At 39.9% G+C, this 27,426-nt stretch overlaps 1 protein-coding gene across 1 annotated transcript; it reads left to right on the top strand.

Moving 5' to 3' along the window:
* ASPM (assembly factor for spindle microtubules) lies at positions 1 to 27,307 on the top strand. Its single transcript, XM_058808601.1, has 29 exons — positions 1 to 306; positions 1,514 to 1,657; positions 2,039 to 3,395; positions 5,184 to 5,285; positions 6,023 to 6,169; positions 6,785 to 7,030; positions 7,166 to 7,233; positions 7,761 to 7,902; positions 7,980 to 8,110; positions 8,359 to 8,534; positions 8,635 to 8,780; positions 8,859 to 8,944; positions 10,245 to 10,460; positions 10,908 to 11,118; positions 11,202 to 11,347; positions 11,455 to 11,583; positions 12,466 to 12,660; positions 13,933 to 18,558; positions 19,473 to 19,622; positions 19,924 to 20,090; positions 20,907 to 21,066; positions 21,576 to 21,785; positions 22,285 to 22,434; positions 23,913 to 24,104; positions 24,960 to 25,152; positions 25,636 to 25,790; positions 26,326 to 26,502; positions 26,746 to 26,918; positions 26,997 to 27,307. Exons 1-29 carry the CDS (start codon positions 1 to 3, stop codon positions 27,100 to 27,102), a joined length of 10,407 nt encoding a protein of 3,468 aa, XP_058664584.1. The 3' UTR covers positions 27,103 to 27,307.
* The last annotated feature ends 119 nt before the right edge of the window (positions 27,308 to 27,426 follow it).

The raw sequence follows: 27,426 nt of genomic DNA, 5'->3' as shown, positions 1-27,426 counted from the left end.
ATGGCCGCGGGCTCCGTCGCCACAGCGGCGCGGGGGGACCGCAGCCCCGCCAGCAAGCCCGGCCGGCGGCGCTGGGCCCCGCGGGGCGGCGAGGAGGAGGATGCGGATGAGGAGCCCGCCGTGCTGGTCCTGAGCTACTTTTCCCGGCCGCCCTTCCTCAGCTTCGGCCGGCTGCGTGTGGGCGCCTCCCGCACGCGCCTGCTGGGCATCGACAACCCCAACGAGGATGATGCCGAGGTGGTCATCGAGCGCTTTCCCGCCGCTGCCCGCGGCTTCAGCATCGAGCGCCGCCGCTTCTTTGTGGAGGTACGGGGGGACCCGCCAGGGGACGGGCGGGAGCTCTGGCGGCCGCAGGGCCGGGGGCTCGGGAGGAGCTGCCCGGGGCAGCCCGCAGCCACCCGGGACGCGGGGCGGCCGCGGGCCCAGAGCTGCGGAGGGCGGTGCGGGCCGCGGTTCGGTTCGGCCCGAGGGGCGGCGGCAGCCGGGCATGGCGGGGCAGGGCCCTCAGGGTAGGGGGGCTGTCAGCTGTGCAAGGGCGCTGCAACCTGCTCCGTCACAGAGGTGTTTGCTGTGAGGATAAACCATGAAATTAACTGCTCTTCGGGAATGTTGTTCTAAAGACAGAGAGCTGTCAAAAAGTTTCAGGGCGTGTGTTTAGGAAAAGCTGAGGGAAGAGGATGCTGGTTCACTGTTCTGCACGTTCATTAGCTGACACAACGGAGGGCAAGGCGTGCTTAAAATAGGATTAAACATTTACGATGCTTAAGGAAATGCAAACTGTGGCTAGTCCAATCAATGCCAGTTTTTAAAAGAACCGTTTAGACGAGCATATATCTACAATTGTCTAGACTATCCAAAGTGTTTGTGAGAGAGGAAGAAACGCTCTGGACATCTCTTGCACCAACGGGCTTAGAAAACTAGAGTGAATCTCACTGCAAAGTGCTCGAATGATGTGTTCCTCTAGGAATTAATGAATAGAAAGCTTCATGACTTCCTTGATAATTTGCAGTGTCTTACTTTTTGTTGAAAGACTTGTATGTCAAATTTGACTTAAAACATTTACACTTATATTAAGGGTCAGCTAAGGTCCTAAGTTAATCAATTTCTGATTATTTGTCCCACCACAATTATCTCAAAGTTACTCTGGAGGACTTACTTTCTTAATATGTGCAAAAAATTATGTAATTTCTTCTTCTCACCTTTACTCGAACATTCTCCTTCTACTATGTGGTATATTTATATGTATTCTTTCTTGTTTTCCACTGTAGTTTGATTCAGAGGTATACAACCTTTCAGTAAGACAACATTTTTGATAGGGATTGCTTAAATTTACATGCCAAGGAGGGAAAACTGACATTTAAACATTTAACATTTTAAATTTAATTTTTTATCATTTCATGTTGTCATAATATATGTTCTATATACTGCTCATTGTTTGGTTGATTACTTGATTTTCAATGTTACGAAAGTGCACTTAAATGCTAAATGTTCAATATTTATTTTTTTCCAATAGTCAGGACAAAGAATATTTGTTTCTATCACGTGGACACCATTAGAAGAAGGAAAAATCAGAGAACTGGTGACTTTTGTAGTTAATGATGTTGTAAAACATCAAGCTGTTCTCCTTGGTGCTGCTGAACAGCCCCCAAAGAAAAAGGTGAGTGTGTGTTTATTGTATCTATTCTGTTACTTTGGCATCTCTGATGCAAATATTGTTTTATTACCAGAAAATTTAATGGAGGAGGACTATAAAGTGATAAATGATGCTGTGGAAATGATGCTATTCATTGTCCTCAACTTTTTTTTGGCTGGGCTGGAAAGTAGGTACTGATAAACTACAGCTTAAAGAATAAAATTGAAACACGACCAAATAAATGGTTTTCAAGCCTGCAAAAAAGATATTGTGAATTTTTGATCAAGAGTTCTTTTTATAGTTTTAAGAAAAATAAAGCTATGGGTATGCTAGTAATGTTTACTTTTACATGTAGAAGAATTTAGAAAGCCAGCACACTAACTTCTATGTATGGTTCTTTTTCAGAAGAGTCTTTGGGAAACATTAAAAAAGAAGAACTCTTCAGTAACATCTGCAATAAAAGCTAAGAAGAGTGCTGCAGAAATAAAAAACATTAATAAAACATTTCAAGTTTCTCAGAAGGTGGCTAGACTTAGAAATCCCCTTCAGTCATGTGAGAATCAGAGCACAGAGCAGAATGGTGCATCCCAGGGAAATGGCTCTCTCACTGGCTCTGAGAATCAGCTGCCTCCATCTCCCATTGCCCCCGGGCCAGAGGAGCACAGCAATACTGTTCACACACCACTTGCCCTGAGAAGGTCTACTGCATTTGGGGATATTGCTGCCTCTGGAAATAAGGAGCTGTTGCCCGAGACAGACATCTGTAACATCAATAAATGTCTTACTGAGCACAACCAATTGCAACCTGAGAGTGCCTCCAGTTCTGCTGGATTAGCACAATTGCCAATTTCAGATGATGGAGGGGTTCTTAATTTCACACTCTCGCCAGTTTCCACTCCAGAACACTCAGCCTCCATGCCTCTTTTAAGTACAAGGAGAATTTTAAGTCCAGATGCTTTTGTAAATGACAATTATCAAGGGGATATTGATGTAATAGAACAGCCTATTCCAATTCTGTCACCTGATCAATTTGTGAAGGACAATTTGTCAAATAAACCATCAAAGACTCCTAAACCTGAGGCAGCATTAATATCATCCACCACAGAGACTTATGTTATTAAGAGATGTCTACCTGCAAAATGGAAAAAAGATGGAGGTGTAGAGACAGAAACACATGTTCACATAGACCACAGCATAAATGAAGTCTCTGTGCTGCATAATGTAAAATCACAGGGATTTGATTGTGATAAACCCAAGGAAGGTCAGTGCAGTTTTCCTTCTGCAGAGGAACGCCAGACTGACAATCCCTCTCAGAGAGAGCGACCAAAAAAGCGTCCAATTCTTTCTGCCACTGTCATAAAAAGTAAGCGTGGTGCTGCTGAACAAACAAGAACAGAAACACGCCAGCCAAAATCTAAAAAATGCCTTAATAAAGCAATAACAGGATGTGCTGATGTGGTGCCTGGACAAATGGAAGCAGAAAGATCTAAACAGCTGCCAGTTACAGCTCCCATTTCATCTGAAAATAAGTGTCACACTGACAAGGTAAATTCATCTCCTACTGGATCAACTTCTTTGTGTCGTAAGAGGAAGAGTGAAGCATTTGTAGGAAATGGTAGAGTTACAGCTCCAGTGCTTGTGGAAGAAGTGGAGAGAAAAAGAGCTCTTACCTCTAGCATGGACAATCAAACACACACAACCAGAGGACCATCAGCCTTCAAACCCACCAGTGGAGAGAGAGTAGGGCAGAGGAAGAAAGCTGGTGAGCAGTGTTTCCTTTGTTTACCATTTCATTAGGAAATGTATATAGCAAACTAAACTGTCTAGCAACAGCCAGCAATGTTTCATATCTCTGAAATGTGGGCTTTTGCAATTTTTTAGGTATCTGTGTTTGAAAAAACTGAAAACTAGGTTGGAGTTTTGGTTATGTAATTGGCTTCAAATTTACTTTATTCCTGTGTAAATTTGTTAAGGACATTAGATAAAGTATATAAAAGCTCTTGAGCAGAGACCTTGTTACATAGATCACATTTTCTGGAAAGTTACTGCACAAGATTTGTTACTTGTACATTTGCCATTGTGTTTGCCTCCATTGCTGTTGTCACATATTTTCAAAGTAGTATCATGAAGGTTGGAAAAGATCCCTTGGAACATTGAATCCAACCATTAATTTGGCACCACCGTGTTCACTACTAAACTGTAACTCTAGGTGCCACATCCATGCACCTTTTCAACACTTAAGGAGTGGTGATTCCACCCCTTTCCTGGGCAGCCTGTGATAATTCCTAACCACCCTTCCAGTGAAGAAGTTCCTCTGTCTTTTTCATTCTGCCTGCTTTTTACTGTCTGTGGTTAGTCAGCCTTGTGTAGTTGTCACTGCCTTTTTGTTTGCCAATAGTTTATTGCTTGGAGATCAGAAAATGCTGACACTTGCATTTCAGTTTATTTTTGGTTTTCTAACTGTTCCAACCCCAAATGTGCTCTGGAATGTGAAAGGAATGAGGGCCTGGGACTTAAAGATGAATTTAATTTGCAAAATTTAACTACCAGGAAAAATTAATCATAGCTTTCAGATCAAAATAGCGCATACTGCTTTCTTCAGTTAAGTGATCTGTTCTGTGATCTGAATTTGATTTGGGGCTTTCAGTAGTGCATTCAATGTCAGGCTTTTTAAGATGGGTTGTGTAAAAACAGTGTGCTGAAGTATTGATATGCAGCAGAAAAAGGTGTGTTATCTACCAGGTTATTTCTAATAATCCATCAGGATAAAGCTAGATGGGCTGGACAAGGGCAGCCCAGGATTCAGTTTGCCTTCTGGGCTGTGAGTGCACACTCTTGGCTCATGTCCAGCTTTTCATCCACCAGAACCCCTGATTCCTCCTCTGCAGAGCTTCTCTCTCTGGGTTCTTCTCCCAGTCTGTTGTGTCACCTGCACAGCTCAGCTGTGTCACTTGCAGATGTGCTCAATCTCTCTGTCATTGATAAAGCATTAAAGAGCACCAGTCCCAAGGCAGATCCCTGAGGGCCACTGCTCATCACCAGCCTTCACCTGGGCGTACAGCCATGGACCACAACCCTCAGGCTGCAATTCCTTACCCACCCAATGGTACACCCTCCAAATCTACATCTCTCCAATGTGGAGATGAGGATGCCATGTGGGTCCATGTGGAAGGGTTTACAGAACTCCAGGCAGATGACATCAGCTGGTTTCCCTTGTTGACTCTGTCAGCCACTCCACTACAGAGGGCCACCAGACAGGGCAGGGACAGTTTGCCCTTAGTAAAGCCATGCTCACTGTCTTCAATCACCTCCTTGTCTTATATGTGCTTCAACATCACTTCCATGAGGATCTGTTCCCAGGCACAGAAGTGGGGCTCACCAGTTCCCTGCATCCACACACCTTCCTTCCTCCCCTTTTTAAATCATCAGTACCTTTTGAATGGTTCATGGGGAATTACTCTAGTTCTGTAATTTAGAAGTGATACAAACTTCAATATGTTAACTTTCACTGACATATTTGCTGTTGATAATTGTGTGTTAATGCTTGTAGGTTCTTCACTTCAGAAGGCACCTAAAGCTAGCAGAAGAATTAGTAAACCTGTCCCTGGATTGGCCCAGTCCCACCTGACATTTGTGAAACCACTGAAAACAGGTAGGCAGACTCCTGGTGTTTGGTAAAACACTGAACAGTGTCACAATTGTACTGCTGGTGTCAGGTAAGACCTAACTGCTTAGAATTGAAATAGAAGATGGTATCTGAAATGAATCAATACCTAAGTGGAACAATGCATGTAACCTTTTGTGATCTGTTTTGACTACTTATAAGAAAATTGGTTGCAGCACATGGTCAGCTAAAAGTAGATGTTACTTTTTTCCAGATTGGCCTATAAGTCTAAAAGCTGTGTTAGAGCTTTTAGACTTATAAAGCTCCCAGCTTTAACAGATTTAACTGATGGCTGTCAGTTACATGCCTCTTCCATATCTGATAACATTTCAAGGTCACAACAGAATACCTCAGAAGAGAAATTTTCATCCCAACAAGATAAAAATTTTGCATAGTTAACAATACTAAGTTGATCTAACCAGAAAAATGGTTCTTCCTGGATGTAATCCAGTTCAGTTTGAGTTTACCTCACTGTAAATGGCCTGGGTTCTAGGTATCTTGTCTTAGTTCTAGGGCTGTAACAACTCAAGCCATGTTTTGTGGCTGAAGTTTATTAATAATCCCTGATCTGCAAGTCACTGAAGATTTTAACAATTTGCCTTTTTGGCTGTTGTGCTAAATGGAGTGTCAAGCAGTAATCCATTCCGGAATTAAATGCATATTGGTTATCTAACATTTCAAGAACTGCAAAAACAAAAGTTTTTTGTTGTTTTACTTTTTTTAAGTCATCCCTAGGCACCCAATGCCTTTTGCTGCTAAAAATATGTTTTATGATGAACGTTGGAAGGAGAAGCAGCAGCGAGGTTTCACCTGGTGGTTAAATTTTGTACTTACCCCCGATGACTTCAATGTAAAAACAAATACCTCACAAGGTAAGAGTACAATAGTTTTGTCTTCTCAGTTTCTCAAGCTTTATGTAATATACTTATTAACAGTAACAGGTAGTAGTACTCATTTCACACTAAACCTTTTCAGAGTCTTGTTGTCATATTTTCCCCCTTCTGATCAGTGTGGATAGCTCACCAGCTCATGGCAAGCACAGCACAACACACCCCTGCATGGGGAGGGTGCTCTGCACCAAGAATACACTGGAATATGTGGCTGTGGCACTTCTCAGTGGGTGGTGAGTGGGGAATCCCCACCTGCTGGAAAATATTATAGCTGGCACTTTACTAAAAGGATAGCCTGCTTTTTGCTCTATCATTAGCTTCATCTGGAAAAACCAAAGATGGAACCATTAATCTTAAAACTGAATTCCTAGCACTACTCACTTATTTCATGAGTGATCTTATATTTAATAGACTAGTATTCTTGTACTTGGCAACATATGTATAGTGCAACAGCTGACAGGCTTCCTGAAGGATAAATCACCAGTCAGAATAAAAATAACAAAACTTCAGCTTCAAGAGGAGAAAAAAATCAATGAGGTGTGCAAAGCTACCTTTATTTGAGATGTAAGTGCTTGCTCTTTGTGCATGTTTAAACAGTAAATGCAGCTGCTCTTATCCTGGGGGAAGAGGCCCATCACAAAAGGAGCCTTCCTAAGGCACCCACGAAGGACGAGGCGTCGCTGAAAGCGTACACAGCCCGGCGCAGGCTGAACCGGCTGCGGCGCGAGGCCTGCCGCCTGTTCACCTGCGAAACCATGGTCAGGGCCATCCAGAGGCTCGAGGGGGAGATCGAGAGCCGGCGCCTGCTGGTCCGCAGGGACAGGCACCTCTGGAAAGACATAGGTAAGAGACTGACACGTGCAGTGGCAAAAGGGCTATTCACACACTGACTTTTTTAATCTGAAATGGGTTAATAGAAATTTTTGCATTAATCTGAAATGTTTGCAGGATCTAATATTAAAAAATGCTGTCTTGCAGGAGAAAGGCAGAAAGTCCTTAATTGGCTCTTATCTTACAACCCTTTATGGCTGCGTATAGGTCTGGAGGTAAGTTCACTGTGTAAAGTCTATAATCTAAGTTCAAAGGACATTTAGCAATTTTTTTAGTAGAGGTTGTTTTGGGTTTCTTTATATTGTCTGTCAATACTAATTCAGGTAGGTTCAATTCAGTTACAGCATGATGCATATGTTTTAAATTGTTACAACATACTTGATTTTAAAGAGTGATTACCTTATTAAGAAGTAAAATATTTAATCAAGAATGGTGGAAGTTAATTCCATGGCCAATAACACAAAAGCATGCCCTGTCAGTTTCACTTTACTAAACTGGAGAAAAATGTGGTCATCTTAAAGAAATTCCTGATTGGTTTCTCAGACATGGATGACCATACATGTTTTGGAATGAAATTAGATCTTCTGAAATTTCCTTTGGCTTTACCTTTCTGGGACTCACTTGAAAACTGTTTGATAGAGATCAATTTCCATTCATTATTTTAGAGATTCAATAATGTATATTGTTCACAAAATCAAATAGTATTTAACACTTTTGCTTTTTTCCCTTTCTTTCATATTAGACTATTTATGGAGAACTGATAGCTTTGGAGAGTAACAGTGATGTTATGGGTTTAGCAATATTTATCCTTAACCGCTTGCTGTGGAACCCTGACATTGCAGCTGAATACAGACATCCTGTTGTGCCCCACCTTTACCGGGAAGGTAACAACTGCTTCCAAAACAATTTATTTCTAGCACCTCATTTTTAAACTATCACTTACTGAGTTCTATCATTTCAGGTCATGAAGAAGCTTTGTCAAAATTCACACTGAAAAAATTGCTTCTGTTGGTTTGTTTTCTGGATTGTGCCAAACGGTCCAGGATGATTGACCATGACCCCTGCCTCTTTTGTAAGGACGCAGAGTTCAAGGTGAGAGCGGGGATTTGATGTCTTCCTCCATTGTTGTCCTAAGACTCAGTGTATAATTTTTTTATTGTTTTTAATCTGACAAAAGTTAGTTATGTGACTTGCTAAAAATAATTTTTTAAAAACCCACATAATTTTAAGAATTAGACAAGGAAATATGAAATGTAATGTACAAGGTACAAGGGATGAAAATTGTATTCTGATTGACAAATACTGTTAAGATTTCTTTTTTTTGTTTGTTTTTACTTTAGGCTAGCAAAGACCTTTTGCTTGCATTTTCCCGGGACTTCCTGAGTGGTGAGGGTGACCTTTCCCGCCATCTGGGTTTCCTAGGACTGCCTGTCAGTCATGTTCAGACTCCACTGGATGAATTTGATTTTGCTGTAACAAACCTGGCTGTGGACTTACAATGTGGCATTCGTCTTGTGTGCGTTGATACAGAATTCTGTTGAAATATTTATTTTCTTTTATATCATATTTAATGTGAGCTCATCAGAGGTACTAAACCATGCAATTACCTTTGCTAGGAGAACAGTGGAGCTTCTGACCAAAAACTGGAGTCTTTCAAAACAGCTGAGAGTTCCTGCAATCAGTCGGCTACAGAAGATGCATAATGTGGATATTGCTCTCAATGTCCTTAAAGAGCGAGGAGTGCACTTGAAAGATGAAACTGGTAAGGCCTAGAAATCAGGGTTATTGGAAGTGCATCAGATAACCACTGCACACTTTAATCCCTTGTTTTATTTGATAGGTGCTTCAATTGACTCCAGGGATATTGTGGATAGACACAGGGAACGAACGTTAGCACTGCTGTGGAAAATTGTCTTTGCCTTCCAGGTACTATTCAATTGATTATTTTGTTTGGTTTTTGCTAGTTACAAAGGAGTAAAAATGAAAACACCACTCTTTCAGGAATATTTGATGTCTGTGAAAGCCTCTACTAATCAAATTTTAGACTGAAATGATTTGCTTTGTGCATTCAAAGCTCCATGTAAACTTTACTAAACTGCTAATTGTTCCCTAACAATACAGCTTGGATAATGTTTTAACTGCGCTTTTTCTTACACGTTCGTTCAGCTTTTTGGAAAAAAGTGAGTTTATGCCGTAGAGTAGCAGAATTGATACTCAAAAGTAAAATAATGTTGATTGCAAACTGCAGGTAGACTCTTAATAACTGAAAAGGACATTTTGAGGTTACGCTGCTAGGCAATATAAACTCTGAAGCTATAGCTCTTCTGCTTTTCTTACTTTTATCTGAAACTGTTGATGGAACATCCTTGAAATAAGAATGAAGATTTCTTAGGCATTACTGCAATGACATTTCAAAAGTTAGTAGAGAAAGTCAAAATAGTTTTCTTAATTTGTTTTAAGAGTTAACTTGAGTCAGCGGGTATTTTAAAAATAAGTGTCCAACAGACAAATCCAGTTGGAAGGAACATAACATTATGAAAGGCAGAATAAGATAAAAGTTGAGGTGGAATTTCACTAAGTAGTCAGGAATGTAAGTGCAATTAAGTATATGTAAAGCAAGAATATTAAAGATTTCTGCCACAGAACTATAACTAAATAGACAATATAGTAAAAGTCAAATGTAATTATTTTCTTTCTTGAGTACTGTTGCACTATTAAGTAGTTAACTTACTTCAGTTAGTTCTTCTGATTCATGTGTCACAGTTGCATTGCTTTTGATCAGAGAAATAACTTGAGTGAGTAGTGGCTTTATCCAAGCCCTGTGGCTATGCTGCTTGTTCTCCAACCAGCTCAAGTCCTTCTGGAATCCCTTAAAGGAGGAGGATTGGTACATGGGTTCAGGGGAACTGCAGGCAGGACACTGAAATTTTTGTTTCCTCTGAGAGCACATTGGAATTACACAGGGAATTGCCCTGCTTCTCCCAGCTATTAACTAATGCAGTAACTCTTTTACACAGAACAGTGGGAAGGGTAGATTTAGAGGTTTTTATCTGCCATCTATGCTGGCAAGTCCAGATTATCCACTGCTGATTGTGAGGCAGGTGCTGCTAAGAAGTGAGTGTAGATTCTCTTTAAAATGCCATGTCTAAAGCGCTGTATCTAGCAGCTGTAATGCAGGACATGTCAGACTGTTGAGATGTCCATTTTTTGTTTTTCTTCCTAACAGGTGGATGTTTTTCTGAATGTGGAACATTTAAAAGAAGAAATTGAGTTTTTGAAGAACACACACAAGACAAAAGCACTATTGGGTGCTATGAAGACATCTCAAAATTCTTTTAGAGTACAGCAAGACAGTAGTAACTTCTCATCTCAGACTTACAGTGAAAATGTGAAGCTGTTGATGGCATGGGTTAATGCTGTTTGTAGGTTTTACAATATCAAGGTAAATAGTTTTGTGTACACTTCCACAAGTACACCCTGTGCTGTTGTAATCCTTTACAGAGCAGAGTTCTTCAAACCATTAAATATGTAGTAGAAGTCAATGGAAATTATTTGTAAATATTCTTCTGCACTTTGTTTAATCTGATTTGAAGTAACCATTGTTCTGTGAGTTTAGCTGCACCTCTCTTTTTAAACAAATATGTGAAAAAATTTTTCCCTTCTAATTAGTCTTGTGCATAAAAATACTTTTTAAAAATTGAACATTTTTTGCTGGAATGGGAATTGTTTGTGGAATTTTACTGAGCCTTTTACTAGCTATTTAAAATTTTTTTGTTAGAAAATAATTTGCACTTGGTCACATTTAAAGGTACAAGAGAAGAATTCTATAGCCAGTTTATACCAATTCACTAGTACAAAAAATTCATGGAATTTGTATTTTATTTAACAGGTGGAAAATTTCACAGTGTGTTTCTCAGATGGCAGAGTATTATGTTATTTGATTCATCACTATCACCCTTGTTACATACCTTTGGAAGCTGTGTGCCAACAAACAACTCAAACTGTAGAATGTTCAAGAACTGTTACAGTGGGACTAAACTCTTCCTCCTCATCTGAGTCTGACACTTCTCTAAATGCTGTGGAAGAAACATTTGATCAGAGTGAGTTATTTGATGTACAGAAGTTCATATTAAATCTATTTCTTTGCACAATTTGATTTGACTAATGTTTTATCTTTACAAAGCTGTAGCTCCCTCAGTCCTATACAAGGAACTTCTGGACAATGAAAAGCAAAACTTCCAGCTGATCAATGCTGCAGTTTCTGACCTAGGCGGGATACCAGCAATGATTCATCACGCGGACATGTCAAATACAATTCCTGATGAGAAGGTAAAAATGCCTTCAGAGTTGGTATAAATGTGTTCTGCCCTCATGTGAATGTGTCCTGCTCTTTTGTACAGCCTTACAAAAGGCTGCTGTGTTGTGTGTTTCTGCAGGTTGTTATCACCTACCTGTCATTTCTGTGTTCACGGCTCCTCGATCTTCGCCAAGAAACCCGAGCTGCTCGTTTAATTCAGGCTGCTTGGAGGAAGTACAGGCTGAAAAGGGAACTGAAACTCTCTCAGGTACTCTTTGCTTATGTAATATCCATAGCTTCTACATTAAGAAAAAAAGATAATATAAATTCAATGGAAAATACAGGTCTGTTGGACTTATATTGGCATTTAAACTAATGAGTGCCATTTCTATTATAAAAATATGTGGCTTGCTTGGTGGTGTAATCTACTAACTCTGCTTTTCTTTTAGGCTTCTGAAGTACCTACAGGTGTTTAGAGGCTACTGTTATTTTTTGTGTGTCACCCCTTAAGCTCTTCTCCCACTATTTCAAAGATAAAATAGTTGCATTGCTTCCTTAAAACTAGAGGAATAGTTAATCCCTATTAATGTCTATAAGATGAGAAGAGTAATTAAACTTCTGCATGGATTTACTAGTTTTGTTGAGGAGCCAAGTTTCACCAGTCTTTTGAATTAAATTTCATGAGTTCTTATGTTCTGTATCTTGATTTTCTGATGGTTATACCAGATTTAGTGAAGGTTTTAAAACTATGGCACCTTAAGGTTGTCTGTGTTGTGCTGGGTTACATATTGATGTTGAAACAGTATTCAAGTGAAATATTCTGAGAATCTGTGGTGTGGAAAGGGACAGAGGTTCTATTTAGGCTTTTTCATCTCCCGTTTCTTTACTGCATAAAATCTACCCAACCTTAACAATGATGACAAAACTCTCCCTTTACAACTCTTTTGGAATAATAGTAAAGATGCTGGTAGGGAAGAAGGAATCAAAACCAAAACTCTTTAAACATTGCAGGCATTATTTTCAATTAATTAATCTTATAATGTATGCATATGTAGTATAATTTTATGAAATTGATATGGATAGTTATTCAAATAAAATAATTGAGTGAAAATTCCATAGGTAATATTCAGTGGAAATTTACTCTTTGTAGGAAAGAGACAGAGCTGCTCGGATAATTCAGAAATCTGTGATGAACTTCTTGGCTCGCCGGCGCATCCTGAGGAGAGAGAATGCAGCCATTTTCATCCAGAGGCACTGGAGAGGATCCTTGGCCAGGAGGACTCTCTTCAATCTGAAAAAGACAAAACTGGAGGAAGCCAGAAATAAATCTGCCACAGTCATTCAGGTAATACAATTTAAGCACGAGTACATAGCAAGGAAACCCCTTGAAACCTCTAAGAAAGAGCCTCGCTAAGGTCCATTTGTGCTGCTTGCAGCAATTAATGCTTTCATGAAATATAATTTTTTAAAATTATTTTTCCCCTCTTTGCTTTTGCAAGGTTTAGTAAGTTTTTCTCTCTAGGGAGGGATGGTAATGTGCGGTTAAATTACAATTATTCCTTCTTTGTGAATATTTTGGAGTACCATAAGCATTAAAACACAGGACATTAAACATTAATGTAAGGACTGATGAGATTGTGTTGGTTTTCTTCTTTGCAGCTGCTGAACATTACTTAAAGAAGCTTTAAAAAAAATAATTTAAATTACTCTCCTAGTGTTATGTCACCTGCAGTGAGCACATTCAAAGTGGCAGACATGGCAATGGTAGTTTGGGCAGATAATTCAGTTTCTCAAGATACTTTCAGCACCATTACCCAAAGATAAATATTTCACTCTGAAGTGAAATATTGTCCGACTGGATTTTAAAGATTTGCTGATTTATCGGATAGTATAGAAGGGAATCTGCTGTTGCCAGGGCAAATTGAGGCTTTTCCCAGAATTGAAAATGCTTAAAAACCATTAGTTTTTGCTTTTTTTTTTTTTTTTTTAAATAGATTTCTGGATTTGACTTCCTAGGGATTAAGACCCAGAGATGAGTTCCGTTGGTTAGAGCATGGCATCAACAACACTATAGTCATGGGTTTGCTCCTGGTCTGGGCCATTCAGTCAAGTCTAGGACTCAGTCCTTGTGGATCAATCCTGTTGCAGTTGGGATGGAGGATGGATGTGACTTGACACACCTAAGTTCCTATGGCAATAACAGACTTTATTGAGTACAGTTCCTTTTATATGGCTTTCAAACACCCTCATGGTTGGTCCTAATTGGCTGAATTTGGTTACACCCAGCTCACTGGCCAATGGGTGCCTGTGTCTGTGCTCATCAGGGATTGGCTTGGTGTCTTTGAATTTGAATCTCCTGGTTCCCAGTACCTTTTCCTAGGTGTTTGTTTCTTTTCCCTACGGGCATAGACTGGTCCAGTTCTAGTTACTGTTGTCTATGAGTGTGAGGGCTCCAGGACAGCTGTTAGCTGTCACACCTTCCAACTCAGAATACTCTGTGGTTCTGATAAGTATAGGAATAAGAAATCTTATAAAGTCTGAAGATGATAGTCCTCATTTATGTTTAAGTCAACATACTGTGAAGAAAATACTAAATTTTTTCTTTTTTTACATGCAGGCTTATTGGAGGAGATACTCTGCAAGGAGAAGATACTTACAGCTAAGACACTGTGTTATTTTTGTACAAGCAAGGATAAGGATGGTGAAGTCTGTTGCTGCATATAAACAAATTGTTTGGGCTACTGTTACAATTCAGAGACATCTGCGTGCAGCTAAGTTGGCAAAAATAGATCGACAAAGATACCAAATCCTAAAGTCTTCAGCACTTACTATTCAGTCTGCATTCAGAAGATGGAGAAAATACAAAATTCAGCAGAAAATTAAAGCAGCTTTGGTGATTCAGAGTTATTTCCGAAAATGGCAATCTTCAAAACTGGCTAAGAGAAGGAGGGCTGCCCTTGTCATACAGTCTTGGTACAGGATGCACAGAGACCTGAAGCAGTATCTACATGTTAAGCAAAATGTTATCAAGATTCAGGCTTGGTACAGGTGTCAGCTGGCCAGACGTGTTTACCAGGAGCGCAGAGCAAAAATAGTGACAATTCAGCAGTATTACAGAGCTTACAAACTGGGCAAAGGTGCGAGAGGGTCCTACTTGCAAAAGCGTGCAGCAGTGATAGTTCTCCAAGCTGCTTTCAGAGGCATGAAGGCACGAGAGCTGTACAGACAAGCAAAAGCAGCGTGTGTTATTCAATCACTGTGGAGAATGAAAAGAGAGAAACAAAGATTCCTGCAGTTAAAAAAATCTGTTACTACATTGCAGTCACACGTGAGAAAATACCAACAAGTAAAAAGATACAAAGAGATTAAAAATGCTGCTTCTGTAATTCAAACCCGGTATAGGGCACATGTGGCTGCTAAAAAAGCAGCTGCTGCTTTCCAGAAGGTGCGTCTGGCTGCCATTGTTCTCCAGTCTGCCTACAGAGGGATGCAGGCCAGGAGACAGGCTTGTATCCTGAGATCTGTAATCAAAATTCAGTCAACTTTCCGTGCTTACGTTGCCCGGAAGAGATTTAAAGCCTTGAGAGAGGCCACGGTGAAGATCCAAGCTCTGGCAAAGATGAGGCAGGTCTGTAAGTATTACTGTGCACTGAGGGAAGCAGCGCTTTACATCCAGCGAAGGTATCGCTCTCGGAGACGTGCTCTTCAGTTTAAAGAAGATTACAGGAAATTTAAGAGAGGTTGCATAAGAATTCAGGCTCTAGTTCGAGGCTATCTTGTCAGGAAACAAATACAAAGGTGGAGGGAGGCTGCAATATTACTTCAGGCCCGCTACAGAATGAAAAGGGACCGGCAACGGTACTTAAGCATCTGTAGTGCTGCCACTGTCATTCAACAACATTACCGTGCCTGCAGAAAGACCCGGTGTCACAGGCAAGAGTTCTTGCAAGTTAGAAAAGCAGCTGTGTGCTTACAGGCAGCCTACAGGGGCTATAAAACACGCAAAAAGCTCAAACTTGAATGCAGAGCTGCTATTAAAATTCAGGCTGCTTTTAGAGCTCATGCTGCACGAGTGAAACACAAGGCAATGGTTCAGGCCTCCATTGTGATTCAGAGGTGGTACAGAAATTGTAAGGGTGGTAAGAGGCAAAGGCTGAACTTCTTAATGACAAGAGCAGCAGTGCTTTCTTTACAAGCAGCTTTTCGTGGCTGGAGGGTGCGAAAGCAGATTCAAAGACAGCATGTTGCTGCTACTAAGATACAGTCTACCTTCAGAAAATTCATGGCTGTGAAGAAATTCAAGCTTGTGAAGCACACTGTGCTAACCATCCAAAGGCATTACAGAGCCAAGGTTCTAGGCCAGAGACAACGGCAAGAATACCTTCAGCTGCGAAATGCTGCAGTGTGTCTTCAGGCGCTGTGGAGGGGGAAAGCTGTGAGAAAAACCATTCAGAAGCAACATCATCTTGCAACAATTATTCAATCCTATTACAGAATGCACATAAATCAACTACAATACAAGAAACTAAGACAAGCCACTTTGGTGATTCAGAAATACTACACAGCCTACTGTATGAAAAAAACCCAACGTGCAGTTTATCTAAAAACCAAGGCAGCTGCATTAGTCTTGCAGTCTGCTTACCGTGGGATGAGTGTGAGGAGACAACTGAACAAACTAAACAAAGCTGCTACAACTATACAAGCTGCCTTCAAATCTTACCTGGTCAAGAAGGAATACGAAAGACTTAGATCTGCAGCTGTAGCCGTTCAAAGGCGTTACCGTGCAGTTACTCATGCTAAATGTGAAAGGCAGAGGTATTTGTCTTTAAAAAGAGTCACAGTCCAAGTGCAGGCGATTTACAGAGGTGTAAGAGTGAGGCGACAGGTTCAGTGTATGCACCAAGCAGCTGTTTGTATCCAAGCCACGTTTAAGATGTATTGCATGAGCAGAAAGTATCAGTCAATGAGAATGGCAGCAATAAGAATCCAAAGGCAATACAGAGCATTTTGTTTAGGTAAAGTACAACGCAAAGAGTACTTGGAACTAAAGAAGTCTGTTATTATCCTCCAGGCTGCTTGCAGAGGCATGAAAATCCGACAAGACTTAAAAACTATGCACCAGTCAGCAGCAATAATCCAGTCCTATTATCGGATGCACAAACAACAGAGGGATTTCAGAAAGTTGTTGCTTGCAACGAGGCAGATTCAGCAGTGGTTCCGTGCTTGTAAGGAGAGAGATGCACAAGTTCAGAACTACATGATTATGAAAAATGCTGTAGTGCACATCCAGGCTGCATTCCGTGGCATGAAAACAAGAAGGCTTATCAGAACCATGAATGAATCGGCTGTGATTATTCAAAGAAGGTTTAGAACTTTCCTTGAAAGAAAACATTTTCTTTCTATTAAGTCAGCTGCCATTGTAATTCAAAGAAAATACAGAGCAACAAAACTAGCAAATATTCAGCATCAAAAATATCTCTCTCTCCTTAATGCCACTGTTATCATACAGTCTGCTTATAGAGGATTTGTGGTAAGGAAAAAAATGCAGCAAATGCATCAAGCTGCTACAGTTATTCAAGCAATGGTAAGAATGCATAAAATTTACACTTCTTATCAAGCCCTCAGGCGTGCTTCAGTAATCATACAGCAACGTTATCGAGCTTACAGAGAAGGGAAGCGTGAGAGAGAAAAGTACTTAAAACTGTACAATTCTGTTTTAGTTCTTCAAGCTGCCTACAGAGGAATGAAAACAAGATGCTTCCTGAAGAGACAACGTGAGGCAGCGCTTATAATACAGAGAAACTACCGAATGTATAGGCAGCGCTGTCATTACAGAAGAGTTCAGTGGGCAGCCCAGCTCATACAGAGGAGGTACAGAGCCCACAGGCTCAGGAAAATGGCTGTAGAGCATTACACTTCATTGAAGAAAGCAGCAACTTGTATCCAGAGGGCTTTTCGAGACATGCGAGTGAGAAAACAACAGCGAGAAATGCACCGTGCTGCAACTGTGCTTCAGAAAAACTTCAAAGCCTTCAGAGAACGTCAGAGATACCTCTCCCTTAAAGCAGCTACTCTTGTCTTTCAGAGAAGGTACCGAGCTTTAGTTCTGGCAAGGCAGCATGCTTTGGAATACCACTCTCTCCGCAGAGCAGCTATTCGCATCCAGGCTGTGTACAGAGGTGTCAGGGTGAGAAGGAATCTCAAACACATGCATTCAGCTGCCAGTACAATACAGGCAGCCTACAGAATGCTCAGAGACAGAAGGGCCTATCAGAATATGAGAGTTGCAGCTGTGCTTATACAGAACTACTGCCGATGCTATTTGAAAGGAAAGAACCAGCGCAAGAAGTATCTGACAATGAAGAATTCCGTTCTTGTTATTCAGGCAGCATACAGGGGCATGAGGGCACGGCAGGAACTGAAACTCCTGCACGGTTCAGCAGTTGTAATACAGTCCAGCTATCGCATGTATGTACAGCGTAGGTGTTACAAACAGCTGTGCTGGGCTGCCACAGTCACGCAGCAGAGATTCAGAGCCAAAATGGCAAGAAAAGCTGCTATGAGAAATTTTGCAGAAATAAGAAAGGCTGTCATTTGCCTCCAAGCTGCTTTTCGTGCTAGGAAAGCCAGGCAGTTGTATAAAGCCAATGTGGCTGCATGGCGCATTCAGTCGTTCCTACGAATGTGCGTGGAGAGGAGACGCTTTCTTGCCCAGAAGTCAGCAGCAGTGATGATCCAGTCCATGTTCCGAGGCCGGAGAGCCCGGACCCGCTATGCACTGCTCCGGAACTCAGCAGTGGCTGTTCAGAGGTGGTACAGATCATGTCTCAGGGCTCGTGCACAGAGGGCACAGTACTTGGCTCAAAGACAAGCCATAGTGGTTATTCAGTCTGCCTTCCGAGCCATGAAAGCAAGAAAAACAGCAAAGCAGCTACGAGCCGCAAGGAAGATTCAGTCTTTTCTTCAGATGGCTCTGCAGCGTAGACAATACATCCAGCTCAGAGCAGCAGCTGTTACATTGCAATCCTATTACTTAATGCATAAATGTCAGTCACAGTACATGAGCTATAAAAGAGCAGCAGTTGTCCTGCAGCGACACTACCGATCCCACCTGACTGTGAAGCACCAGAGAATGGCTTACCTACAAACCCGCAGGAACGTTGTCCTTGTGCAGGCCACAGTCAGAGGATACATCCAAAGGAAGAGGTTTCACAAAATGAAAGAAAGCACCATTAAAATTCAGGTACTTCTGAATGATTAGTACTGGGATTTGGGCGTTTTGTTTTTCATTTGTAGGTGTTTTAAAGATTCTTGAAAACCACAGTAGAATCAGTTTCTGAAGTGTACTACAGGGCAGATGTATAAAGCTTAGTACCACAGCACACACAAATAAGGTTCTTTAAGACAACTGAATTTCACCTCTTAAGTATTAATGGCTTTATGAATGTTTTCTTTGATGGGAATATGAATGAAAGATCTTTTCATGAGAAGGGCACTGGTAGTGGGTATAAAGTGCCATGAATGGCAAAAACCATGATTCCTAAGAACTCAGGTTTAGGAAGCTGTGAGTAAATCAATCATGTTAGTCTTCCTAGGTTTACTAATTGACCCTAGACTAATCAAAGTGCCTAACTGACATTTTGAAGAGGAATGTAAGGAGGGAAATTCCCCTAAATCAAGGAAGGGAAATAAATAAACTCTCCATAATGATTTGTGGCCCTTAGAACCCTGATCTAATGGGTATCCCTGCCCATATTGGATGGGTTGGAGCTAGTTTATCTTTAAAAGTCCGTTCCAACCCAAACCATTCTAGCATTCCATGAGAATGTCTTAGGTTGTTTCTGCTCTGTTTTTGGAGACCACATGCTCTACTGAACTGAAATCAGATGTGCTTTCCTCACCTCCATGTTTTGGGGGGATTGGTAACTGCTTAGTTTTTTTCCTAACGTTTAACTTATACATCCTGAACAATATAAGGATAGTTGCTTTCCTTAAAAGGTAGAAAAAAAGAATTACTTTTGACATTGCAAATATGTTTATTTAATTGTTGTTTTTATAACAAGCCAGTGAGTACAGCTGTGCATAGAAATACACAAACATTCCCAGCCTATGTGATGCAAGTGGTGAAATATTCCAAGTTTGTCTTTTTCTTTGAAGGCCTCTTTCCGTGGATTTATTCAGAGACAGAAATATCTTCTGTGCAAATCTTCTGCTGTGTTAATACAGCAGCACTACAGAGCCCATCGGATGCGAAATATTGATCAACACAGATTCCATCAAATGAAAAAAGCTGCCATTACAATTCAGGTAATGATTAAAGTGGTTTTTATTGAGTGTCTGTTTGGGTTTTTTAATCTTTCGTATTTGTTTCTTCACAATATAGTTATTTTTGCAGACTAATATTAAAAAGTGACATTTGTGGTATTTCCCTGAATATGTTTAATTTGTTTTTGAAAACATCTTCTAGTTGTGAGAACTTAAATATTTGTAGAATTTTAGAGATAGAAATCCCAAAAATTGTTGCTGTTGATGTGATATTTTTCTTTTTAATTTTGTTCATTCCATTAACAGTTCTGAATTTTTTTTTAAATTTTTATTTCTCTAATAGGCCGCATACAGAGGTTATAAAGCCAGGCAGTGGGTTAGCAAAATGAGAGCAGCACGAGTCATCCAAGCCTGGTTCCGAGGTCACAAGGCACGGAAGGAATACATGTCTGTCCTCAGAGCTACTCTGGTTATCCAGAGGCACTTCAGAGCCAGACAGCTGCAGACTCGGTAATACCCCATCTGAGATGCATCATTCCACTTTTAAAGCTTTTGTTATGTAATTATTTAGTGCTGCACTGCACTCTGTAGAACTCTTCAGGTTCTCAGGCTCTGCCCCTGCAGCATCCTTGTAATGTGTGCACCAATATAACCCTACTGGTGCAGGTGGGGTTGCTCTTTTGCACAAGATTTTCGTTACATTTAATTGTTTTCCTGGAATGGAAGCTCCTTCACAAATTTAATTTGTATACTGGGGCTCTAGTAAGAGTAGGCCTTGATCTCTTTTTCACTTCTCTCTTTTGCAAGAAAAATGTTCTGGATATTGTTAAAATTCCAGCATACAACTTGTAGGTTGAAAAACTATTTCATTTTCATCCACAATGGAATAGTTAAACTGGTTTATGTTTATTTTGCTATGAGATCAGCCTGGTAGCTCATCTCCTTCTGAACTGTCCCATGGCAGTAGCAGTCGGGGATGCTGTTTAGTGATAAAAGGTCCTCCCTCAGCATCCCTGCTTTTTAAACATCCCTGTCTATTCCTGTTAATATCCTTTTATGGACCTGTTGCATGTCAGTCTGTCCAATGCCTGTCAAACTGCTGTGTCCCTATCCAGCATCCTTTGGCAGTAAGTTAGGGAAACACCTCCTGTGGGAAACCAGAAAGTGTCTTCATTTAAAATCAGTCTTTCTGCCAATGCTGCTGGCTATTCCTGTTTTCTGGTGTTACAAGATCTGGTTGAGAACAGCTGTGCTTTCCCAATATCTATCTTAATGATTTCATAAACCATCATTTTTTTCTTACTTAAAACTGCATTTCCATGTTAGGTTTTTGCAAATGAAGTCCTGTGCCCTTACCATCCAAAGAGTCTGGAGAGCGACCTGTGCTGCGCGAAGGCTCCGGCAGCAGTTTCTGGCAACCAGGAGTGCTGCAGTTAAGATCCAGCTGGCATACAGGCAGTACAGGGCCAGGAGACTTCTAAGAGAGGTGTGTTTTCACTTGCACTCTGATGTGTCATGGTTACTTGAAAAGTTTTCAGTGTATTTGAGTGATTTTTGTCATCAATGTGCAGAAGCGTAGAAAAGGTGGAACCTGTGTGAAGATTGTTCAAATCGAAGGTGTTCAATCTCCAAAATATTAGATACCCTTCTTTTGCTTTAAGCAACAGGATTGATTCTTGATTTTGAACAGTTCCAATTGTTGAATTTTCCCTCTATATACAGATACCAAAATAAAATGCCAAATTTTCTGCTGGCTTTATTGCTTGCAAAAGATTAAGCCCATATTTTGACCCCATTTAGGTAAATGAAAAGACTTTCCAGACTGTGAAAGTGCATTTTATATAAACTGCTACTGTATGAGTTTACTTGTACTTCTCATTCCATTTTTGTTCTTATGATGGAAAAAAACCCTAGAACTAAAAATAAATGTATATTGATCCTGACATGAATGAACAAATTTTAATTATCAGTGCATTCTTTTAGTATCTTTTTCAGAAGCACCAGGCTGCATGTCTGATCCAAAGTGCATATAGAGGTTTCAAGGCAAGAAGGAAATTTGTTCAACAAAAAGCTGCTGCTGTAATTATCCAAAAACATCTGCGGGCTCGGCAGGAAGGCAGGCTTCAATTTATGAAATACAATAAGACTAGAAGAGCTGTCATTAAACTGCAAGCATTTATCCGGGGTTATTTAGTCAGGAAAAAGGTTGGTATAATTCAAATTAAAACTTTGCTTTGGATGTAAAGTATCTCTAGAGCTGTTTTACCATTAATTCTGACTGGCAAGGAGAGGAAAACTTGATTTCTTGGTCTTGAAATTAAGTACTTGTTGGCTGCTTTGAGTGTTGGTTGGGGTCAGAATAGATCACAGTTAGAGCCTTTTCTTACAATTCTTTAGAACTAAAGTAAATTTTCACTGTTGGGTGTTGTTTTAGCTTCTGAGATCTTTGTGGCTTACCTGTAATTGATAATTCTGCACACATAGGCTTGCAGTGAAATTGTTCTCTGCCATGTATTGATAATATTTCTTACAATCACTTCTCTGTCTTACCATTTAAATTAGAGACCTAGTGCTGCAGAGTGGTAGCTTACTTTAGTTCTGAGGTGATTTTCAGTATCTAATAGTGTATTGCTGAGGACTATGTTCTTTATGTGGATATAGTATGAAAATTAATAATGTTCCCCATTTTGTTTTCCTTCAACAGATTTCAGAACAGAAACAAAAGAAGAGACTTCTTTATTTTACAGCAGCAGTGTATCATCACATCTCAGCAATTAAAATTCAAAGGGCCTTCAGGCTTCACCTCACCTTAAAACTTGCACAAACCCAAATCTCATCTGTTCTTATAATACAGGTTGGTCTGATTAAGGCTGAATGATTTGTAATAGTCTGACTTGTTTTCTATGAGCTAAGCTGCATCATTAAGACAATGTAGTTCCTTTACATTGAAAATAAAGCTAAATTAGGGAGACTGTGATTTATTAAATAATGCTGCTTATACACAGCTGAGCAAGTTCTGGAGGCTTAAGCATTTTAAAGCTGAGAATGGACAGGAAAGTTTGTTTCCTTCAGACCATCAAGCTTGCTAAAGAAATCTGAGTGCTGTCTTAGCCTATTTCTTTATGTCCTACTGGAAGTAGAAAAGATCAGACATAACAACCTGTAAAGTTTCTGAAATGTAGAGCATCTCCTTACATGAACAATCCCTTGGGATACTGTGATTTATTTGGTTGGATGCTTCTGATCTGCCAGTGGTATCAAAGCCTGTGTAGGTTCCAGCATTTCAATGAAACCAGGTTTTACTTATCTAAAAACAATATCAAAATCAGGTCTGTATTGCAACACTACAAAACTGTAAAAATTATTTGCAGGTCTCCAAATTGACCATTAGCTTAGTTCCAGTATGGGAAGCCAGCACTGGATAAATGGAGAGGCTGAAATGGGAGCTCTGAAATAGCTGTTCTCTGGTCACGGCTGCCATGGCAAACTTTGCCCTACTAATTCTCCATTTATAAAAATCTGTTATTTCTCCCCATAAGTTAGATTTTCTCTTTAAGGCAAGAGAAAATGGATGGAAAAGGGGTTTTTTGCTCTGATTTGCACACCTTATCTCCCTTCTTTGTTTATAGAAGGGAAGAAACAGAGCTGGGAAATGAGAAAAGTGGAATGGTGGTTCTCCTTAAAAGCCAACCAAGAGAGAACTCCTAGGGCATAGTAGTGCTGGACAAAAGTGTAAATTGGGAGAGTAACATATTTTATCTTTTGGTCAGACAGTTGGTCTGGATGATCATTGTAGGTTCCTTCTAACTGAAAGCCATTCTATCTGTCCCCTCCTCTACCCTTCTCTCCTCAGAATGCTTCCCTAGTGTGTCAAGGGAAATATAGGTTGGATATTAGGAAAAGGTTTTTTACAGAAAGGGTGATAAAGTTCTGGAATGGCTGCCTGGGGAGGTGGTGGAGGCACCATCTCTGGATATGTTTAAAACAAGACTGGATGTGGCACTCAGTGCCATGGTCTAGTTGAGGTGTTGGGACATGGGTTGGACTCAATGATCTTGAAGGTCTCTTCCAACCTGGTCAACCTCTGAATTCTGTGAATTAGTGGCTTGCAGTTAAGATTTCATTCTGCAGTCTTGCATTTTGCAGTCTTGCATTTCAGCTACCCAAGGCCAATCAGAGCCATGGAGGTTATTTATGACTGATGATGTTTATAGTGCCTGTATCTGTCAAAGCTCATGTTAAAACACATTTTATCAGCGCTCATTAGGGTGTGAAAAGGGAACCTGGGGGAAGAGTTCTGAGTAACCAGAAGGGTGTTTTGATTTGGCGCAGAGCTGGTTCCGGGCGCGGGCGCAGCGCCGGCGGTTCGTGCGGGACCGCGGCAGGGTGGTGCGGCTGCAGCGCGCCGTGCGAGCCTGGCTGAGCCGCAGGCACCGCGCCGCCGCCGTCATCCAGAGGAGCGCCCGCGCCTTCCTCGCCCGCCGCCGCAGGAGGAGGCTGGCCGTGGGGATAGTGAAATTTCAGGTGAGCGCCTCTTGTGAGGAAACAACAGCTTTGGGTTTGGTTATTTTTATCAGCTGGTTGTTTTCCTCATGGGTTTTTGACCAAAGCAAATATCTTTCCTCTTTCCAATGACTTTATCAGTGAAACTGCAAGCCGTGTCAGCTGTGATTTAGCCATGAAGGCTGAAGGCAAACAGATCATGAAGGAATACTAAGCAGATGATGTTTGAGATGACTTAGGTGGGAGTGTGTGTGGACTGAATATGCGTGGATTTTTTTACCTTTTGTCTTGAAAGTCCAGTATATGAAGATAAAAAGTATAAAGGGGCTTGACAGCTGGCCTGCAAGCAAAGCTGAGTTAATAGAAAAAATAACAATTGATGATTTTCGAGTGTATCCATAGCAAAAAAGAAGACAAAACCATCAGCATAGAAACTGATTAGAAAAGATACATGAAAATTTTTGAAAGCTAGACTACGTGAATAATTAGATGTTTATACGTCTTATTAAATTTCTGTAAAATTTTTACCAATTATATTGACATTAATTGCTTTGCACCAATGAATATAATAAGTTATTGTGATGTAGTTAATAACTTGAGATCACACTTTGTTAAGCGTATATAAGGTAAAGAACACGCAGAATAAAAAACTTTTTTTCTTCTCAGACCCTGATCACATGTGTATGTCACATCCAACCCAACGGTAACAAAAGATAAACAAATAAACACTGAGTGTTAATGACTTAAAACTGAATAGCCAAGGTCATTCAATACTTTGTCAGACTTGTGTAAAACTGATTTGGAATGGTGATGAAAGTTCAGTTGTCTTGTCTCTCCTTTAAAACTTTTTCTCTTTATGGAATTCCTTTTCTGTAGGCATTGTGGAGGGGATATTCTTGGAGAAAGATGACTGACACAGCAAAAACCAGATCTTTAAGGTGCAGTTTAATAAAGGCCAATGAAAAGAGCAGAGAAGAAAATAAGCTGGGCAACAGAACTGCAATTGCAATTGATCACCTTCTAAAATACAAACATCTCTCCTACATTCTTGCAGCACTAAAGCATCTTGGTCAGTATTTTGTTTTATTATAACTCATTTTCAGAAGGATAAAAACTGGATTTTTTTCAGCTGAGGAGAGTTCATAGTGATATTTAGGCTTTCTGCATGATTATAAAATGTGAATGTTAGGGGGTGTAATGGAGGGTTTTCCAGACTAAAATTAGATTATTGATTTAAGAATAATATTTAAATGGTTATGTGGAGAAAGGAACGCCTGTATGATTGCTCTAAAATTTTCTGTCAGTCCTAGTAGTGCTATACCTAACATAAGTTTATTATAATTTTTACTATCAGTATATGTTCTCCGTGGATCATTTTGTCTTCTTAATGTTTAGTCTAGAGTATTTAAACTTGCTTTAAAAACACTTTCTTAAATCAATAATTGCAGTTTTTACTTTGCACTTTTAGTTAAAAATAGAGAAAATCCTAGTTTGTAATTATTTTCCTTGACGTTCAGAATTTTCTTTATTTGTTTTTCTTTAATTGTTTTAGAGGTGGCTACCAGGCTGTCCCCACTGTGTTGTGAAAATATGGCTCAGAGCAGAGCAATCTTCAGTGTTTTCCTTCTGATTCGAAGCTGCAACCGGAGTGTTCCATGCATGGATGTGATCAGATACTCAGTTCAGGTTCTGCTCAATGTTTCAAAGGTAACTTGAATTTTTTCTTTTGCAGGTTTATAAGCAGTTAGCTACTTTACTGTAGTACTTGTTTATCCACAAAATTTCTCAATAAATCTGGAGCAACAAGAGTATTTCTTTTGAATAAAAATAGGTTCTGAATTTTCACTGTTGTTTTGAAACCAGTTATTTACTTTGTAATAGTTATATTAAGATTTTTGGTGAAAAAACGATTTCATGGCCTCAAGGCATTGCAAGGTATCACAATTTTTTAAATTTGTCTGAAATTCTTCTAATTTATTTATTTATTATAAATATAGAATCAGATTCTATGGGTTTCTAAACAAGGGAGGAAGCACAAAAGGCACCTTTTTATAATCTGTTACAATTGTGTAAATACAGAAGTGATTTGTATTGCTTGGACACCAGTTCATCTACAAATTTATTCTATATATGAGAATATGAGCTTTGCTTTTTCCTCTAACCTCTAATTAATAACTTGTAAACTAAGGATGCTTTAAAGATCTGTCTATAGAAGCTCTCTTGTCTCTTTCTCGTTTAACAGTATGAAAGAACTACTCGAGCAGTTTATGAAGCTGAAAATTCTGTAGATACTTTACTAGACCTACTGCAAATGTACAGAGGCAAAGCTGGGGACAAAGTTTCAGAGAAAGGAGGAAGCATTTTCACAAAGACCTGTTGTTTGCTGGCCATCCTTTCAAAGGACTCTAAAAGAGCTTTGGTAAGACCTAAATGTTTTGGGTTTAGTGGCTTCATTTAACATACTTTTCTTGCATGTTTTGGTGGTGTTTGTAAATTTTTTTTCTCTCTCATACCTGTTATGGCTGTAGTATTAATTTCAACTAAACTCTGGTTTAAAAAAAAATCATTTCCAAGAAGGTGAACACACTCATATTTTCTTGATTTAGGCTGCTTTTGAACTTGCAGTATTGACTGTGTGTTGTTTTCCCCTTTCTTTCCTCAGGAAATCCGAGGCATGCCAAGAACTGTTCCTTGCATCCAGAGCCTCTACAAGCTCACAGCTCGGAAACACAGGATGGATGCTGAGAGAACACTTGTGAAGCACAAAACAAACCCTGCCTTAGCTGGGAGCTCCTCTGTTCCAGTAACTCCTCTGAGAATAAAAACAGTTTCAAGGTTAGTGCTTAAAAATTGGTCTTCTATTTCTGCTGTGACATTGAAATATTTTAATGCAAGCCACTGATCTTTTCATAGGATTAAACCAGACTGGGTCTTGAGGAAAGATAACATGCAAGAGGTCGTGGATCCTCTGCAAGCAATTGTGATGGTGATGGACACACTTGGTATTGCCTACTACTGAAATGTAAATGATGTATAGGAAGATATATTTGTACAATATGTATGTAGTAAATGGATAAATGATTTTTTTTAAAAAGCAAATAATGTTAAACTACCATTGGAAATGTTTTTTAAGATTAACATTAACATTTTGGTAACTTGTATTGCATACAGTTTTGAAACCCTATTTTGTACTACTATCCAAAGCAATTGTACAATAAAATCATTTAACTGGATTTTACTGGAAATCTCACTGGTGCAGTAATATATTATTGTCACACAACTGTTACTATTAAAATAGCATGGGATTCTTCACTCTGATTAGATATTGTAGAATTCTATTAAA

This window comes from Ammospiza caudacuta, chromosome 7 (genome assembly GCF_027887145.1).
Source record: "Ammospiza caudacuta isolate bAmmCau1 chromosome 7, bAmmCau1.pri, whole genome shotgun sequence".
Taxonomy (NCBI): Eukaryota; Metazoa; Chordata; class Aves; order Passeriformes; family Passerellidae; genus Ammospiza; species Ammospiza caudacuta.
This window is presented reverse-complemented; position numbering and strand designations above follow the sequence as displayed.

Excerpts from the sequence above, each read along its gene's own strand:
- ASPM (XM_058808601.1), top strand. The coding sequence starts at position 1 with ATGGCCGCGGGCTCCGTCGCCACAGCGGCGCGGGGGGACCGCAGCCCC. Across the intron at positions 7,031-7,165 it reads GCACCTCTGGAAAGACATAG|GAGAAAGGCAGAAAGTCCTT; the intron begins GTAAGAGACTGA and ends GCTGTCTTGCAG. Across the intron at positions 10,461-10,907 it reads GTAGGTTTTACAATATCAAG|GTGGAAAATTTCACAGTGTG; the intron begins GTAAATAGTTTT and ends TTTATTTAACAG.